This window comes from Argopecten irradians, chromosome 11, assembly GCF_041381155.1.
Source record: "Argopecten irradians isolate NY chromosome 11, Ai_NY, whole genome shotgun sequence".
Taxonomy (NCBI): Eukaryota; Metazoa; Mollusca; class Bivalvia; order Pectinida; family Pectinidae; genus Argopecten; species Argopecten irradians.
This window is the reverse complement of record NC_091144.1, coordinates 37,468,247-37,488,333: the sequence shown is the minus strand read 5'-3', so window position 1 is coordinate 37,488,333 and position 20,087 is coordinate 37,468,247. Positions and strand designations below refer to the sequence as shown.

The 20,087-nt window shown below is 34.5% G+C and overlaps 1 protein-coding gene across 1 annotated transcript; it reads left to right on the top strand.

The window, feature by feature from the left end:
- The first annotated feature begins 338 nt into the window (after positions 1-338).
- On the top strand, positions 339-18,330 carry LOC138335470 (FHF complex subunit HOOK interacting protein 2A-like). Its single transcript, XM_069284573.1, is given in 20 exon segments — positions 339-513; positions 1,008-1,086; positions 1,372-1,541; positions 2,034-2,138; positions 2,554-2,676; positions 3,200-3,442; positions 4,012-4,205; positions 4,625-4,816; positions 5,152-5,231; positions 5,709-5,743; positions 5,745-5,819; positions 6,399-6,416; positions 7,759-8,008; positions 8,424-8,514; positions 8,803-8,893; positions 9,321-9,461; positions 12,311-12,457; positions 13,267-13,370; positions 14,032-14,061; positions 15,910-18,330. Coding segments are annotated over 20 exon segments (2,334 nt in total). The 5' UTR covers positions 339-456; the 3' UTR covers positions 16,019-18,330.
- The last annotated feature ends 1,757 nt before the right edge of the window (positions 18,331-20,087 follow it).

Below are 20,087 nucleotides of genomic sequence, written 5' to 3'. Positions count from 1 at the left end.
AAACACACTTGTTAGTGACACTTCTAATAGAAAACATCTTTAGTGATCAAACGATATGCTGATAAACGGTTCAGCAGCAAAACACTGGAATTCCCCAGGGCTCTGTTCTAAGACCAATAATATTTGTTGTTGGATAAATGGTATGTCTGAAAAAATCTTTAAAATCACGGTATCTTCTGTTCAAGGACGATAATTGGCAATACCCCGTCTATCTGTATTATTTTGTCATTAACCTACATCGACCCGTCACTGGTGAGATTATTTGAAAGGATGCTTGAATAATTCCGGATTTGCAGGTTCCGTTTTCCAGCTTCAGAATTAGTATTCTGTTTCCGGTCAAACGTGGACGATACCCGGATGCTGAAAGGAGGAAAACTTTTCAAAACACAATGCTTTGTTTCTTGATTATTGAAAAACTTGACCCTATTTGATAAGTTTACACACACAGAACCATCCATGAAGAAGAGGATGTTTTCCAAGTTTACAAATTACCTCCATCAAGCTGTGGAGGCGGTGAGTTTAGGCGTTGTTTACATGTGCAATTTGAGTCGCAGTTGAAAAATGGCTGGGCTAAAAAACGAGGCTGTCAACTTTATGTCACTGACTCAAATCATTGTTCGTGATTGTCATTTATTTTCTTACTCAACTGTCGATTCATGTTGCAGGGATAATACTTACATAATAATGATTTGATAGACAATTCAATATATTTTTGATTAAAAATTTTAATTGAAACAAATTAAAATTGATGAAATATTGATTGTCAAATTTGTTGCTGCATCAATGTAATGAAGAAAGTTAATCTCGTGCAAATATAGCGAACCAGTTCATGAACGATTTATACAAGATTATCTTACAAAATGTATATAATTGTTGAAGACAGGCTTAGTGATATGAAAATATATATGTACATGTAATATAAGATAAATGTCAACAGAATTCCCTTTAAAGTAATATAAACTAATCTTATAAAGTTATGTTCTTCATGTTAATGTTTTTTATTGCAGCTTGCCCCACAGATTCCCTTGCAGGAGGAGTTTGTATACCACTGGAAATCTGTAACTGGCTACTTCATGGACAATAGAGGTATACATACTTCTCTAAAATTTTACTTAATACTTCTTTATAGTTTGACTATGTTGAAAAAGTTATCATATTACAACCTGTCTTGCTTTTTTCCTGAACAAATCTTCTCCTGAATATTGGCCCATAATGAATATGAGAGATGGCCAATATGGCTTCACTGGTATAAATCAAAATATATCCTTTAATTTATTTTCTTTACAAAAAGTTTTCTTTATTATGGTAACTTTCAATTTGTATACTGCCGAGTATATGTCATCCAAAGTAAGTTGAATGTATTTTGTTTAGGTGAAAAGTTGCCTGTGGACCAAACCAGCATCCCGGTACATCTGGACCAGATGGTAGTGCTACTGCAGCAGGAGGAAAGTGAGGCTGAGAGAAACACCACAGGACCTTGTATGGAATACCTCCTCCAGCACAAACTCCTGGAAACCCTGTACTCACTTGGCAGGACTGATGTGAGAATAGCGGAAAGGGAGATAATTTATGGGAAGGGGATATAATAAAAACATTATATAATGGGTTGAGACCTGCTCACTGTTTGGGATTTTTTGGAGGGACATTCGTGGTCAAATATAGGTAGTTTGGTCACTATGTATCCAAAAATGTATTGAAGGACATACGCCAGTGTGGAAAGGGAGAACTGCACTTAGATTGTATGTTTTAAGAGAATATCTATAGAATCTGATGTTTTGTTCAGAATGTATTCCTCATAATGTTTTGAAAAATCATTATCATAAATTATTATTACAAAGACTTGTCAAAACATTTAATATGGGTAATGGTGCTAAATGAAGCTTCAATTAACCTAAATTGGACATCAGACAAAAATACTTCATATTATATTTTAAGAAAGAAGATATTTTCACTGTGAGTTACCAGATATATTTATTTTTTTTTTTAATTTTTGCGTTAGTATATTCAATTTGTGATATACATTCACATTGTAGCATCCTCCAGGCATGAAGCAAGCAGTCCTGACATTTTTCACAAAGTTGTTGTCCCGACTTGAGCAGCCGTTACTGCCCCATGTCAATGTACACAGAGCTGTACATGTAGGTATATTAAACCTAGAAACTGTTCAGAATCAACATCATGGTTACACATACTGTTGAACCATTGAACTTGATGTTATATATTAAAAAATCCTTCAATTTGTATGTTTTCTTTTGTTATTTGATGCTTAATTTACTGAAAATGAAAACTCCGGTAATTTAAGTCATAATTTATTTCTGGTTCCAATGATTTTAATAGCACTTTCTCTGGTATTTAACTTCTTAAAGTTACAACCTGTGCATTGTAAGTCTTGTAGATATATACTGACTGGCAATGCCTGATGTCTCATCCCGTTGTCTTTGATAATAACATTGTTTGAAATTGAGTCTTTTAATCATCAAAATTATCGAAACTTTTAATATGGAATTATTCTTGATTTATGAGTATAAGATAATGTTTTTTTCTTCATTTTAGCGTCTTGTGAAAGCATGTGGAGAAGTCAAAGCCGCCCCTTCAGAAAGTGAGGAGATCCAGTTCCTTTGTACAGTATGTGCCAAAATCAAACAGGACCCATATCTAGTCAACTTTTTTATCGATGTGAGTATGAAATGATAGTTTCATATTTTATTAAATTATTGATAGATCAAGATGTACTTAGTCACTGTTATTATTGCCTAATACATATTCATGTGAATGTTGATACTTTGAAATACTGAAAACAAACTTTTTTTCATGGGTACTAAATTTCATGATATCCATTTCAAAATAAATTCACAAAGATAATTACATTTGAGGATTAAAAAAATTAAATGCAAATTCCTATCAGCATAGATGTTAGATGCATATACGAATTCACATAGATTTTTTTTGTGCGAATTTACTTGGATTCCTAAACTCCATAAGTAATTCGCACATGAACGAAAGTTGATTTACAGTGTTGGCCTTGTGGTATATTTCCAGATACACTGAGATACAATGTTGCACATATGTTGTCACAATGTTGCAACATTGAGATCTTTATGAAGGTGTTCCTCTGCTATCCTCAAAGTAAATATAGCTTGCATATCAATTAATGAAATTGCCCTTTCATTGAAACAAATTCATGATTTGTATTTGAAAGATGCCAAAGAAAAAGACAATGCCTGGAGCAGCCAAACCCGTCACAATACAGCCATCTGAAGTGTCAAAACAGCCATCTGAAGTGTCAAAGCCTCAGTCAGATGTGTCAAATCAGCCATCTGATGTGTCACCTCCGACGGAGATGTCACAACAATGTCAGTCCGAGGAGAAGGCTTCAACAAACAATGTCCAATCTAAGGAGTTCAGTCTGGTCTCTTCTCTAATCATTCTTAGCCATAGTGCTGTAAGTTGTGTGTGACTCTTGTATAGATTTTAACCCTGCTATAGGGAATGGGACGACTGGTTCAGTGGGTTGTCAGTGCAATGTATATAGTGGGTGTTTCCCTAGGTAAATAGGTCACTTTTAAATAATTAATCGCTGATTGTGTCTTCAAGCGTGAAAGAGTTAAAGGACCTTAACACTTAAGTCTTGTAAAAAGCTGTAATGATTGACTTTGTTTGCTAAGAGATATCAAATATTAGATAGGTCTGCAGACTCGTGTTTCATTCATTATGACATGTAGTTAATATGTATTGTCATACACTATATAAATCATATACGATTCTAGCAGAGTATCTACAAGTGGGTAATATGTACCGAGATATAACCACAAGCCCTTTACCTCTTGGTCGCAAGTTTGAATCTCATGTGGGAAAGTTGCCGGGTACTGACCACTGGTCAGTGATTTTCTCCGGGTACTCTGACTTTCTTCCACCACACAAACCTGCCATGTCCTTAAATGATCATGGCTGTTAATAGCACATTAAATAATCAAACCAAACCAAAACTACGAGACATATATTAATTTACAGGACAGTCGGGTGGCGGTGAAGGCCTGTGAAGGGCTGATGCTTTGTGCCAGTCTACCAGAACCGGCCGCAGCCCAGTGTATGGTACAAGACACTACTTTTTGTGAGGAAATGTCTCAGAGACTTGTTGAGTCGTATCTCAAACTCCCATCACTGGTCAATCCTATTGATTTGGAGCATGTGGAAGCAAAGTGGGGGTGAGTAGATGGAGCTGTATGGAATCTAAGCTACAATCAAACTAGTGGATTTAATAATAAAAACTTGAAATTTGATGATCTGAAAATAAGGGACTTTTTTGTGCAGATGTTTCAATTTCATGTATTTCGCTAGCAAAGAAAAATTTCGCTAGCAAAGAAAAATTACATAGAACAAAATTGAATGCAAGTTTGCGGGAACTCATCTTTAATCGTCATCTAAATTTACTTTAGTAATCTGCTAATATCAGTACAATGACAGACAAAAGATATGTTTCCAAATATTAATCCTTCAAATAGAAAAACAAAACAATAAAAAACATCTTTTCTTTTTGCATTTTGACTTTCTTGCCATTCTCAGGCCCTAGGAAACAAAAATCAATGGAAATTCCATCTTGAATTATGAAACTTGATATTTACAGGTTGGATGTGATAACAGAGAGCGAGGACCATCAGACGTTTTTAGGAAAGCGCCACCTGGTGTCCTTTCTGTCCTGGCTTGATTACTGTGATCAGCTGATTGGTTTGTCTAATCCGAGTGTCGCAGAAGCTTTAGCAAAGTCTATCCGAAACTTATTCCTGGATGTGATCATGGAGCCGTCAATCCTACAAACGTAAGAACTGTAATTTTACAAATTATTTCTATGTGATTTTATTTTGCTTATTTCACAATCAAAGTGAAATTGTGAACATTTGAATGCTTATAATTAAAGCAAATGTATTGGTACTGGAAGATGACTTTGTTCAAAAACTTACATTTGATCAAAGTTAATGCCAAATCTGTCCTACCAAATACTTAAATAAATGATTTTGCCAGAAATTTGTTTAACTTTGCTTTAAAATCTTGTTTAAAGAAAACTATGATTTGAAAACAACTTTATGATGTAAAGTTAATAACTGTACAAAACATTAAAACTTGCATGAGAGGAATGAACCTTGTGTTTGACAGATCGGAGTCTGGAGCCGTACTAGCCACAGCGTACCTAACGCGATGTCTGAGGACCGTCTGCTCACCCCAATTATTATTAGGTAAGAGAGATATGTGATGTGCATGACGTTGTGACGTCACATAATTGTGTTCTCAGAAATTCAGATTGAAAAGGTTAGCGCACGCAATGTCATAACCTAGGGGTTGACAAAGAAATCTCTTATGGCTAAAGCCGTAAAATCAATGAATGGTTGGAGAACAGCAAAAATATATTATTGTGTAACAGTAAAATGAGGAAGGGCTTGTATAGCCACTCAGACTTGTTTTGTAGAAGAGAGTATCTAGTAATCTGAGGTGGTTTGTAATCTTTGTGAAAGAAATCAAAAATATGAAGAAAAAACTTCTTATTGGAAATGACTTAGATTGGAACTTAAGATTATTAATGGGATGTAATATTAACTCTTATCCAAATTTTAGATAAACTCTCTATAACCAATTATGGAAAACACAATCTTACTTGCACCTACCACATGTCATATATTTTACTGTATATGTATTCTTTATAAATTACATTTCAGAATTTTCAAAATTTATCTTGGGCGACAGACGTGAAACCAGAAGTGTTAGATGAACCTGAGAGTCCTGTTAGAGATAGACTTATTCAGCGCTGTAACCATTTATCAGAGGAGGTGAGCAATAGATATATAAGGTTATATAACTGGTATATGTCATAAAATTTTATTTATAATTGATACATCTTTTGATTGACAGTGAAACCTGAATTTATCAACCTTTAACTTAGAGGAAATCTGAAGTTAAATCATTACCATGATGTAAGCTAGGAAATAATGTTAGGAAAAAGTATATATATACAGGTATACAAAATTTGTTGAGGATTTTTTCGGCTCAGGAATTTCCTACTGTGTGCAGAAGGCAAAAGATACACATTATTGGTTGAATTGAAACTTTTAATATATTTTAATCAAATTTTGCAGATTAACACCGCCTCAGAATTATCCACATCAGCCTGTAGAACGATGTACATATATATCCAGCAAATAAGGCGTTCCATGTTAGCTCTTGACTAATTAATTAGCATTATATTTACCCATTGACTGGGTCCCATGAAGTGTTGGTTAATTCAGGTTTCACTGCAATTTTTTTTTCTCTCTTTTCATGACCATCAAATCATTTTCATCAATTGTATGCTATATCTCAATATGTTCTGCATGTTCTGCCTAAAGCTAATTGACAACATTGGTCAACAGGAAAATGTAAAGACTCAGGTGAGAAAACGTGCATGCTCATACAATGTATGAAGATATTACCAAAGATGTGCTCCATTCATAGGAGAAACACTGGGATATAATCATGTAAATAGCTTATTTGTGGGCAAGAGCTTCAATGTGAATCAATTCCATCATATTTAATATGTCTGCATGCTATATCAATGAGCGTCGCTATTGCTCTTACTAACACTGTATATAGTAGTTAGTAATCTAATATCAAATAATTTAGTCTAAATCTAGTAGCTAGAGGCTAATCTTGTCAATTATAGACATGAAGTTGAAAAAGACATTGTTATTATCACCAATATCTGTTAATTAAAATATTGCAACAAAAAACGCATCAAGTCAAATTTTGTTGAAATTTTAGCCTACTCAGTATGATTCTTTCCTGGAAGAAGAGAATTATTTACCCCAGTAGACACATTTGAACTCTTCTAATTCAAAGGGTGGAACAGTCCATTACAAAAGTTAAGGGGCGACAGCATTAAATATTTATGCTCATCTAACAAATATTGTATTCAAGGATTAACTTGAATAGATTTTTTATGTTAAGGAGATATAACACAAAGATCTGAGTGTACTCTAAATTAATCCTTATAATTCAATTTAGTAAAGACAAATGCTTCAATATTCAAAATTCATTTTGGGACTCTTTTGTCATTACGCCATCATCTCAGCCAATCAGAAGCAACGTTGCAAATGGCGACGCCATTTTTTCCTCTATGGGCTGATAAAGTAAATTTTAAAGCCAATGAAAATGTTCGTAACAAGCAAAATTGAATTATACTGGTTTAAGAAGGAAATAGTAATTTGTATTTAAAAATCAATTTGAATACATAAAAAAAAACATTTACCTTTATTATCTGATATTTTTTCTAAAGAACTACAAATGTAGCCTTAGATATATGACATGGATACAAATTTTCTCATTTAGATTCCAAATATGAATCTAAAGTGAATAGTCAGGCAAAGGAAGGCTAAAGTTGGTAAAAATGGTGATAATATATCCAGTATAAGTTCATATGAAATAGAAAAATAAAATTTAACCAAAATGAATGTTGATGAACTATACCGTAATTCATATAATACTGTATTCGAACCAATAAGCCTTCGATTGCCACCATAAGTGTCCCTCCCTCTTTTTGAGGACACAATTTTACTTACGTTAACTTAAAATACAGACTGAAATTATGAAACAGTGTAGGTTCTTATATTTGATTCTTTTTGTAAATTAATTGATTAATGGCTTACTCTGTGCAATATATATGGGCATTTATTGGGTTGAATGCAGTATTCGTGATTTGGGAACTCTGGAACATATGTGTTACTCCCTTTCCAGCTGTGCCTCGCCACCCTGAAGCTGTTTGATACACTGCTGCAGAAGGACGAGGAGCATGTCATCCATAATCTAGTTTTACGCAATGTGATTGGTCGAAAATACTACAAAGAGGAGGAGTCTGAATTGAAAGGGGAGGAGCCTACAGAGGGTGTGACAGCTGTCAATCAGTCAGCTGATCCTTCAGTGTCAGATACAGAAGCCAATCCACTTTTGAATGGTTTAGAACGTAGTCAGTCTACAGATTCCGCAGGTAAAACACTGGCATTGTTGGGGAGACAATCCCTAGTAATAGGCAAAGTTGTGTAGGTGATAAATGAGTAAATATCATAGGTAAAATATTCTAATTACATGGCAGGTAGCTCTCGTGTATTACAAAATATATTACAAAATAATTGGACCCCCTCTCACATCCTGTCTTGTGTTTATACGTCACATAAGTGGACTGTTCCATGAATGGCGTAAAATTCTGTCAAATGTCGCCGAAAGGTACCAGACAGATCTGACGAGATAGAAAAATCTAGCACTGGGTATCATGTGAGATTTTCCTGTCCAAGGAGTGAGAATCCAGCCTATTGTTTGTCTCTACTTCCTGCCCCAGCCAGGTCCCCTCTCCTTTCCTATACCCCCATTATTGCTACACAGTATGGTCTGTCTTTATGTTTTAGGTACATCAGAAGGCTCCAGCCTATCATTTGGTTCTACTCCTACAACTTCGCCCAACAGAGGAAAGTCAGAGGTGCATAAGATCGTCAACAGGTAACATGACTTTTTTCAAAATACTCAACAGTTGCATTAGAGAAATTGTACTGTTAAATTTTGTTGTTTGCAAGTTGTAAGAATGATATTGAGAATTAAAAGCATACAAAATATTCAGATTTAATGCAGATTTTGAGTCAAAGATAGAATGTACGGTTGTTTTTCTAGATTAGCCTCTATCCATTATTTGCATTATGTAAGGGTGCAATCATTACAGTTTATGAACAGAAGGATTATCTTTTAGAATTAAAACAATTTGATAATAACCAGTTTCATCCCTTCTTTCAGTTTTCTATCCCTGGTGCCTGAAGATTTGAAGTCGAGTTACCAGACGGCAGACAGTGGATACGATATGTACCTACGGGATGCTCATAAACAGGTGAGTAAAGGTCACAGAGCTTCTTCATATACACAGGAACTGATATCTTATCATAGATTCAAAGATTTAAGGTTTAAATAGACTTCCAACAAATTGTTGTCAAGGCCCAGAGGCCACATAAAGGGCCTGTAGCATTTTATGAATGAAGAGCTATAAAATTTGTAAGGTCACCCTGTCAACAAGCTAAAACAAATCTTCAAATGACCTTTCATTTTACGAAGAGACCTAGAAACCTGGAGAATAAACTATTATTTTGAGAAAGAATTTGAACAGTAGAATTGATATGAAAGATGTATGGACTTCACATCTGGTAATTTATGCTTGCTTTTGAATTATTGTAAAACTTACTTATACTTTAATAAGAGGAATGGAATAGCTCTGATTAATAAATCTCAATCTATTATAATACTTCACCTTTTATTGTCAGTTTAAAGATGTGAGTGCTATGTGTTCTGGATGGTCATGGCCAAGTGAAGCAGTTCCTGTGGTAGACAACTCTGAATCAACTTTCTACGAAGGTGCATTCCTCAAAATGCTTCTAGACAAGCTCTCGCACATGCTGAATCAGGTAAATCAACAAACAAAAGATATTTATAAACGGTTTTATTGAATGTGGTAAGCAGCCATGATAATTTGTAGGTAAAGGTTTCTTGCTGCAGATGGTTGTCATGGATACCAAACGAATGTAAACCAAATTTTTTTCGCTGCAACTTAAATTAATTTCTCATTTTATCTCACCTGGTCAGAGGGACAAAGGTGAGCTTATGCCATACCGTGGCGTCTGGCGTCCAGCCATACGTCAACAATTGACTTCTTCTCTATAACCGCTGGTTGGAATTCAACAAAATTTGACTGGTAGCATCTTTATGGGTTACTGACTTAAAATTGTTAAAATGATGGGGCTGACCCCCCGCCCCCCCCCCCCCCCCCCCCAGATGCCTGAGGGGTGGGGTCATACTAATTTCCACAGGGACCTGGCACGACTTTTTTTTAAACTAACAGTATACATGTATATATATTATAGTATCAAGGGTATGAACTCAGCGGTCGAGAAAAAACGGACCTATTTTTTTTCAAACCGTGATTATTTTAATAAATGGGTTCTATACAACATTGACGGATAACTTACCTTAAAGAGAAATAATTTATCTTTCCATTGAGTGCTTGATGAACAAAATTGGCCAAGTATTGACCAAGTTATGGCTTGATGAATCGGGAAATTTACGAAAAATATGCTAGGTAGACATTTCCCTGTCCGGTCGAAATGTCGTCTCGGCTCTAATGGGTACCTCAAAAACCAAGCCAAAATCACAAAATCTACGCTTGTGGCGCTAAACACTACCCATAACTGTGTTCATCCACAATCTCCTTTGGAGGTGTCATGACCTGTACTCTGTAGAAACTCCATTTAAACATCGTGTAGCTCACTTACTTTAACTGTCACCGCCATGTTCATTTTTCTCTCGGAACGCTTCTCGACTTTACATATCATGACTACATTATGCAAATTATGTTATGTTGTGCTTGTCGGTAAACTCGAGAAACGTTCCGAAGAACAAATGAACATGGCGGTGACGGTTAAAGTAAGTGAGCTACACGATGTTTAAATGGAGTTTCTACAAAATACGGGCCATGACACCTCCAAAGGAGATTGTGGATGAACACAGTTATGGGTAGTGTTTAGCGCCACAAGCGTAGATTTTGTGATTTTGGCTTGGTTTTTGTGGTACCCATTAGAGCCGAGACGACATTTCGACCGGACAGGGAAATGTCTACCTAGCATATTTTTCGTAAATTTCCCGATTCATCAAGCCATAACTTGGTCAATACTTGGCCAATTTTGTTCATCAAGCACTCAATGGAAAGATAAATTATTTCTCTTTAGTGTGAGATATCAGTCAATGTTGTATAGAACCCATTTATTAAAATAATCATGGTTTTAAAAAAATAGGTCCGTTTTTCTCGACCGCCGAGTTCATACCCTTGATACTATAATATATGTATGTATACTATTGGTTAAAAAAAATTTGTGCCAGGTCCCTGTGGTCAAAAGGGGTCAATTTGGCTATTTCCATATAGACGACTTCTCTGACACTAAGAATGGTATAGCACTCATAATGAAATGGAAGCATCCTTATAGGGTGGGGACTCAAAATTGTACAAATGATGGGGCTGACCCCTCGGGGGCCTGAGAGGCGGGGCCAAAAGGGGTCAATTTGGCCGTTTCCATATAAACAACTTCTTCTCAGAAACTAAGCATGGGAGAGCACTCATAATGCAATGGAAGCATCCTTATAGGGTGGGGATTCAAAATTGTACAAATGATGGGGCTGACCCCCCGGGGGGCCTGAGGGGCGGGGCCAAAATTTGGCTGTTTCCATATAAACAACTTCTTCTCAGAAACTAAGCATGGGAGAGCACTCATAATGCAATGGAAGCATCCTTATAGGGTGGGGATTCAAAATTGTACAAATGATGGGGCTGACCCCGGGAGCCTGAGGGGCGAGGCCAAAAGGGGTCAATTTGGCTGTTTCCATATAAACAACTTCTTTTCAGAAACTGAGCATGGGATAGCAATCATAATGCAATGGTAGCATCCTTATAGGGTGGGGATTCAAAATTGTGAAAATGATAGTGCTGACCCCCTAGGGCCTTAAACACGGGGCCAAAAAGTTTAATTAGGCTACTATTTTCATATAAATTACTTCCTCTCTTAAAATATTCATTGGATAGCATATTCCTATGGTATCTATAGGATCATTATATGGTTGGGTTTCAAAATTAAACAATGGGGTCAATTTGTCTTTGTGATTTTTGTATCATTATAACTACTAAATTTCAGAATTACATGTACTCAAAAAGTTTATTTTAAAACCAGGTGAATGATAAGGCCCTCTGGGCCTCTTGTTATACCTAGAACATTTTCAGGGAGATATAATATCAAGATCTAGACTTCTGGAACTTTAATAAAAGTTGATATTCAATCGCAACAAAATCTCTCATCCTCAATACTATAGGGGTTACTATCATTGACAGTATATCAACCCCTGGACTATCTCATATTAAAACTGGAGACAGTTCAGGAGAAAAAAAAACAACCAGTCACAGGCCTGCAAAGACTTCATTTGAAGACTACAGAGAGAGTGATGCCCAACTTCAAAGCCACACAGTCAACCACAGTGTACAGTTATACACTTCTTTTTTTCAAAAGATCAAACTACCTGTGTCTTCTGCTGCCTCCAGTTTTGCTATAAGAATGTCTAGGGGTGGATATTATGTCAGTGATAGTAACCCCTGAAATATCGAGGATGTCATCCTGCATACTCAGAGGTATTCAACCCAGTATTACAGAACCTACAGAACTTTGACAAGAAGGACGGTGTTGTATATTTCTTATTGTATGTGTTTGTGTTACAGTCATACTCCATGAACCTTCAGGTAACATTACTGGTGTCAAAGCTTGCCATGCTGCCACACCCTTACCTCAGTGAATACCTTCTAGAACCCAGTTTGTCGATCAAGGACGGCACTAGGACACTCTTCTCTCATCTTAACCAAGGTAGGGTTCCTTATGTCTCAACTCTAAGCACATTTAAGTCATTCCCCCCTGAAGACACATTTGAACTCTTCTGTTTCAAAGCCTGGAACAGTTCATAATGGATTTTCAGGGGTGAGAGCGAGTAAAATTACTGTCTGTAAAGACCGGTTTATCAAGAATTTTTTTTTTGTCTTAAATACTTGTTATTTTGCTTCTTAAAAAATCCAATTCTGTCTTTGTATGTTACAGTTATCCCCTATGCTGGAAGGTATCTAAATGAATACCTACCCACAAGGACAGATAATTCTCTAATATTCAAATACAGAATACATACAATAAACTCTTAAAATATCCTATAAGAAATTATCTCAGCATGACCTTTGATCTAGAAATATTGCCAGGTAATGATTAAGATTGATGGATTAATCATTTTCTCCAGTTACCCCAGCTTTCATTTTTCACCTTCAATTCCATGTTTTAAATGGCAATTGCTGTTAATAGGGCCAAAAAACTTATACCAAACAACTAAGTCATATCTGGATATTATACACATGGTACAGTAGTTATGTGGTCGTATATAACAGGACAGAGACAGGTTAGATTGATATTACGTCTTTGCATATTACTGTGACGTCATTATTTTGTGTGCGAAATTCACATTGTTTTCTCTAGATAGTATGATGTTACACCCACACATGCATCATGACGTCACAATCAATACCAGTCCGCAAGGGCAAATAACTCTATGATATCCAATTACAGAATTTGATATCTCTACCTCAGTATTGATGATATACTGATTGTATACTTGACATTTATATCCATTTTATGACAGATCGCTAATGAAGTTAGCGTGAAGCTCGGTAATGACCCAACCTTGGGACAGAAGCTGGTTATTGCTAGAAAGCAGTTAATGGGCATGTCACAGAACATCCACAGGTAAGACCGGCCCATTTCTCATTGTTTGTAATGTTTTCAGTGTAGGGTGTACTCCCCTAGTGCTCTTCAATTGTTTTCAGTCGAGGTGTACAATTCAACAATGTTGTTAACGAGTGCCTGATTTGCTGTGATTTTCTTTGATTTATATAAATCAGTTAAGGCATGGGATGATCTTACGACGTTTGCTCAGTATGAAAGCATGGCATGTTTAATATCATAGAAATTAAAACTCTGATATTCAAGGAATGCTATATTTCGTATACAATTATTTAAAGTTTGTACAACTGACACCTTTACTTCAAGTATATGGAATATGCAAATGTGTGTATTAATTGTATTTTCTATAAGGACACTACATTTTATTTTTCAATTTTATTTTCTGTAATGTATTACTTGCTTGAAATTTTAACATTTTTTCAATTCAAAAAATCTTAAAATTATATTGTAAACTTGACATTTGATTTTTGTTAATATTGTTATGTATTTAACCTTGACCTTTGAATGTGGCCTTGACCTATAATTTCCCACTACACTTTGTGTATGCATTATAATTTGCTTCTATGATATAATTTAACCTTGATACATGATTTGCGTCTCTGTTACTATATTTATATAATCTTGACCTCAGAGTGTGACCTTGACCTTTGATTTGTATTGTTAGAATGAGGATTTTAAACACTACTAACATTGGGTAAGTGGCATTGCTATATCAGTGTTATTTCTCTGCTTTTCCTGGCATTTGCTGCAATATGACTTCCGTGTTTGGAATAAAGTATTCAGTGGCACATCTGGGGCTTATTTTTGGTAGCAGGAATAAAAGTTTGAGCTTTTAACATGAAAAAAAAGCATGAAAATGTCTTGAATAGACTTTAAACAGTGTATGGAGTCTAAAAAGTCTAAAGGTAATCAAATTTCCAAAATTTGAATGCATGTTTTTAACGTCAGGGTGATTAACGTAAAATGACTGGTGCACTCTTCAGTAATATAACTTTTAGAAGAAAGTAAAACTTAATCAAATCAGATGAAAAAGTTAGAATTTTTCATGGTTAATGGTGTTTATGGTGTTAATGGTGAAAGAGTTTCGTAGCAATTCTATGGACTGTTACACATTGTGCATGCATGTTGACTATAAATCAATAGTAATCCCCCACACTACCTGTTCGCAGCACCAAAACACATCAGAGCTTTAGTATAGGGTGTTAATATGAACTGCTTATTAAATAGCGATTTTTTAATGTTATTTATATGCTAAGGACAGTTAGTTTCAAATTAGGAAATTAATTAGTTCAAATAATGCCTCCTGCAGTACTTTCAGTACTTTGATTTTATGTTATATTAATGACAGTTAAAACATTAGTTTATTGGGGAAATAATGTTGTTTTACCATCAAAGTCATGATAATGACAATAAATATGTACTGTCAATGTAACACACAGGTAGCTGGTATATATGCACAAAATCAAATTGTTTCTAATTACGACACATTTCCCTGCACAGTTATATTATATAAATCTGTTCATAGCATGTCAAAGAAATGTCACTTTATAAATTGTTTGTTATATTTGTTTCATTGTTAGCTACTAGCTTGCCTCAGCATGGTTTGATATTATTAAATAACTTTTTCTTATGCTTCGAGACACACTGGAGCAGTTTGATCTACATTGGGGTTACCAATTTGAATCCTAATCTACAACTTTATCCCTGATCTACACTGGGGTCTCCAACTTTATCCCTAATCTACATTGGGGTATCCAATTTCATTCTTGATCTACATTGGGGTCTCCAACTTCATCACTGATCTACATTGGGGTCTCCAATTTCATCTTTGATCTACATTGGGGTCTCCAATTTCAGTCCATTATCTGTCTTTCCATGATGGCTTTGAGCCATTCTCTTGAAAGCAGTGAGAGCTTTTGTTAAAAAGTAAAATTGTAATAGCCTATGGTATTTTGAAGTGTAATATAAACTGTTAAAAAGTATCTACTTTACACAATTCAGAATATTTCATAGATCATTTCTTCCATCTATGTTAAAGGGACATGAACATAAATTAACCATGTAAATTTGAGTAAAATACATATTTATGACGTGTCAGATACCTTACTAAGTAATATATATAAGTTATTGTGCAAATGTGTCAAATAAAATAATTATAATGGAAATTCCATCTTGCTGTATTTTTAACCGGCCCTGTCGAATTTTGTAACGATAATATAGTAGTGTTGAACTTTAGTGACCTCTCACAATGCACTGCACAATCTATTTTTATCATTTTTGAGGTAGATATTCCCCACGTTTTCCTGTCGTTTTAGATAACCAATCATTGTAATAAAATATTCAATAAACATCTGAAAACCATATCTAAGCATACAGAACAAATTATTTAAGGTTCATGTCCCTTTAATGTCATAGGGAATTATGAAAATATCATACCCACAAAATAACTGGTTGTTTGATATTTGAACTAATTTATTTAATACAGGCGTACTGGGTACAACTTTACAGTAAATTTAAAATTTGATTGATATTCTGTTGCCAGGTTGGAAGGTCAAGGTCAACTCGAAGCCATCATTGTCCTGGAGGAATTCTGCAAAGAATTGTCAGCCATAGCGTTTGTAAAACATCACGCAGCTGTGACAAGAACGTGATGTGAAAAGTGTAAACCTTTTGTGTTCAGCAGGATCCTGGACAATCCAGTCTTGTTCCAACGTCTATACATTATTGTGATGGCGATGTCTGCCTTATCCTGCCCATTTCACAGAGCTCAGTGCTCCAGCCTTTCATCTACCTAGCACACTAAATGTACAAGCAACGTGCCAAAATACTTTGTTTTATGTACTCTAGGGTACTTCTGTTACAGCTGAAAATCATCTTTGTTACCTCTGTCACTTTTGTTAAAATTATCTCCCTTTGAATATTCTGTGCATTCTTGGGTTATATGAAATTGCTCTCTTTTAGTTGATTTAGAGCAGATGAATAAGTAAGATCTAGGATAATTTATTTGAAATCATTATTATAACAAAAAAATTTGTGGTATATCAGTTCTTACCTTGAAATAGAAATTTTTGTTAGAAAAAATTATCTATACATGTACCCTAGAATTGAATGCCATCAGCTCAAAATAGGTAAGAGTAGTAGAAAATTTAATTGTTTATTTTAAATGTTGATATAATGAAAATATATATCTGGCTTTTAATGAAAAATGCATCATCAAAAAAGAAAATGAATAATATTAAATGTGAATAGAAAATATGATGAATACATCATTCTCAGTGAGAATAGAAAATGTGATGAATACATAAATCTCAGCTAAAAGAGGTAAATATGTATTTTATCCTGTGGTGAAACAATAGTATTGTACATGTAAGCTGTAGATATTATTGTTTTTGTATAAGTGCAAATATTTTTGAGTATTTATGAGTGATTGACATATTTTTAATTTACAGAATACTTTCAGTATTGTTTGTTGATGTTATCTATGAACGAATTTTGCCTCAAAATTTATTGAGAAGAGGAACAAAATTTTTTTTTACTTATGTTCAAACTATTCTAGTCAAGGAAAAACACACGCAGCCTTTGATTTTGTTTGTTATCGACACCTCTGATTAACTCTGGTAATATTGTGCATTTGATTTGTATTTTTTGTCTCATCAGTCCCAGGTTTTAGTAACCATTATGTATAAGTCTGTATGATTAACAGCTACCGTATGCGAGTGTAGTGCTATCATTATGAGTGTCAGGTTAAATGAGCGTGGTTTCATTATGCATGTGCTATGCATATTTTCCGAAGACAAGGTATGTTTATATATAACATAAAGAGTATGAAATGAGCCAGGATAATTATCACACAAGTTGCTGTATGTACAGCTAAGGGTCGCCCTGTCTATGATTGAGTTATACTTGACCCTCATGTATTGAAACCCAGAGTGTTTACCTCTTCACAAGTTATAGTCGAATGCTTGAATCAATAACTTATTGGACTTTTATACAATCAAATGATATTTTTAAACGGTTTAATATTTTAATAGAACGTGGTTGGATTAGGTACATTTGCTTTAAGTCTAAAGAATCAGAAAGTGATTCACGTTAATAAGAACCTTACTTTTATTCCACTCATGTGGTTTAAGGGTCACCAGGTCACAGGGTCACCTTGTATATAGGTCACCAGGTCATGGGGTCAGGTGATGGGGTCACCTGGTATGTATTTGGGTCACCGGATCATAAGGATAGGGTCACTAGGTCACAAGTTCACGTGGTATGTATTGGGGTCACCAGGTCATAGATCACCTAGTATGTGTTGAGGTCATCAGGTCATAGGGTCACCTGGTATGTATTGGGGTCACCTGGTATGCATTGAGGTCATCAGGTCATTGGGTCACCTGGTATGTGTTGGGGTCACCAGGTCATAGATCACCTGGTATGTGTTGAGGTCATCAGGTCATAGATCACCCGGTATGTATTGGGGTCACCAGGTCATAGGATCACCTGGTGTAACGTTCAAAGGTCAAAAGTTTTTGTTTATAAACCATAGATAATGGTTCTATATATCAAGAATATTGGCACATTGTGTCAATTAATCATGCCCTGTTGCCATAATTCATGTTGCTGTGCAATCGTTTGAATAAATTCTTGAGTAGGGTATTATTATTCTTTTTATACATGTATTTATTTTTTGCAATTTTAATTAGTGTATTTGTTTCCCCAAACTGATGTTGTAAATTTTACTTTCCTGCAATATTTTTGTACTGTTTCTATTTTATCCTTTTAACTTGTATACGCAACTACTGAATTTCTGGTTAATATTTAAACCAGAATTTCCTATTTCTATGTGCTACCTGGTAGATATGTACATTAAGGAGTCACAGAGAATTTTACTTTCAAAGTATTAAAGACAAGGTTAGAAAAGATACAATTGGTAATTTTATTGTTAAAATTTGAAAATTTAAAAAAAAAATAATGAATTTAAAAAAAAAATAATGAATTAATGACCTGTTTAAAGAACATGGTTTACAAGTACAGTATGAGGGGAAAAAAACTGATTTTAATGACTAGTCTTATTTTTTATTGAAGTGTAAGTATGCATTTATTCTGACAAAACATTTTTAAAGCAGTTTTGTGCTTCATGAGTAATTATTTTTACGGCTTTTTTAATATCTTATTTCCAAATTATGCAAAATTATCACCTAAGTTTTATGCTCCATAAGTAGGTTTTCTATGTTATAGATGAACTGGTTAAAAACAACATCTTACAGAAATGCATATCACGGGTTTGTAGTGCTTCCAACTAACTAATCTTGTTCATCTAAAAAAGTTCTTTATTTAATAGGTATTATGTTTTGCTTTCATTGAAATATTTTACCTTTAATATTCATGTTACCAGGTATACTTTAGAAATTTAGACAGCAACTGCACAAATTTATTTGTTTGTATATGGTATAAGTTTCTTTCAATGTTGACTAAGGTTAATGTTTGTCATGGAATCAAGTGGTTAAAATGTCCCGAAATATTGACACAAGCCCTCTAACTCTGGGTCGTTTGTTCAAATTCCATACAGGGCAGATGCCAGGTACTAACCGCTGGTCAGTGGTTTTTCTTCGGGTACTCCAGCTTTCCTCCTCCATTTATAATAGGATGTCAAAATAATTAAAACAAATCAAACAAAGTCATGAAATTCATATACAAAAATATTGATACAAAGTATGACAGGGGATTGGCATAATTTTTCACTCATCATTCACTGATATGAACATTTTCTTGTGCTATATTAAGTTATCTAGAATGTGTGTCAAGCCCCCAACAATTTTTGCCAGTTAATGCTTTTCTGTACTCAAGTGGATGTACTCCATGAGATATAATAACCTACATTGCAAGGCCTATGATAATAACCTTCGAGAATACGATAAGGTATACCCCAGAGATTCGATGGCGACAAAATCCAGGAATAAAAAAATTCTCTCTCCAGGAAGTAGGGAAAATACACTTACAGGGTTTTGATCTCATACAATACTTGATTTGAACCATTGCAATATTCACGGTGATTTTTTTTTTCATTTTGCAAGCTTGTTTATTCGTTTTTGCTTGAATATATTTATTTTAAAATGAAATCCATATATTAATTATGTCTGTCCTGAATTGTCTAGTCATATAAAAGCTTCCAGAATACTCATGCCTTTCTGTCTTACAGACAGACATTTGTTATATATAATTGTGTTAATCATGATATTAAAAATGTTTTGACTTGAAGAATATGGAGTTTGTTTTAGTTTGGGTGTTTTCCAACATTTTTAAAATTCTGTTAAAATGAAAGGTTTTGATCTTCTTTAATGCAAATGGAGTTATTCAATATCAAATCTTTGTAAAAAAAAAATTCTTAATATCATCAAGTAAAGTGATGACTTCGGTGGTTGTGGTAAGGTTGGATTAATAGCAAGAACAAGGAGATAAAAAGTTTTCTATTGATAGCATTGCAATGTTTAGCTCAAACCACAGGGACTTAGCACAAATTTTAAACCATGATATATCTATATATGTATAATAGTATCCTCATCAACAGCGTACAATTTTAACAGGAAATTCAAATTAAATCTTTGGATCAACAACACAGTGAATATGATACATTGTGTTCTAAGTAATTATGAAATATAAAACAAACACAATTTAACAAAGGATGACAATACATATCGTATCAGTGGCTGAAAATTTGTGTCAGGTCCCTGT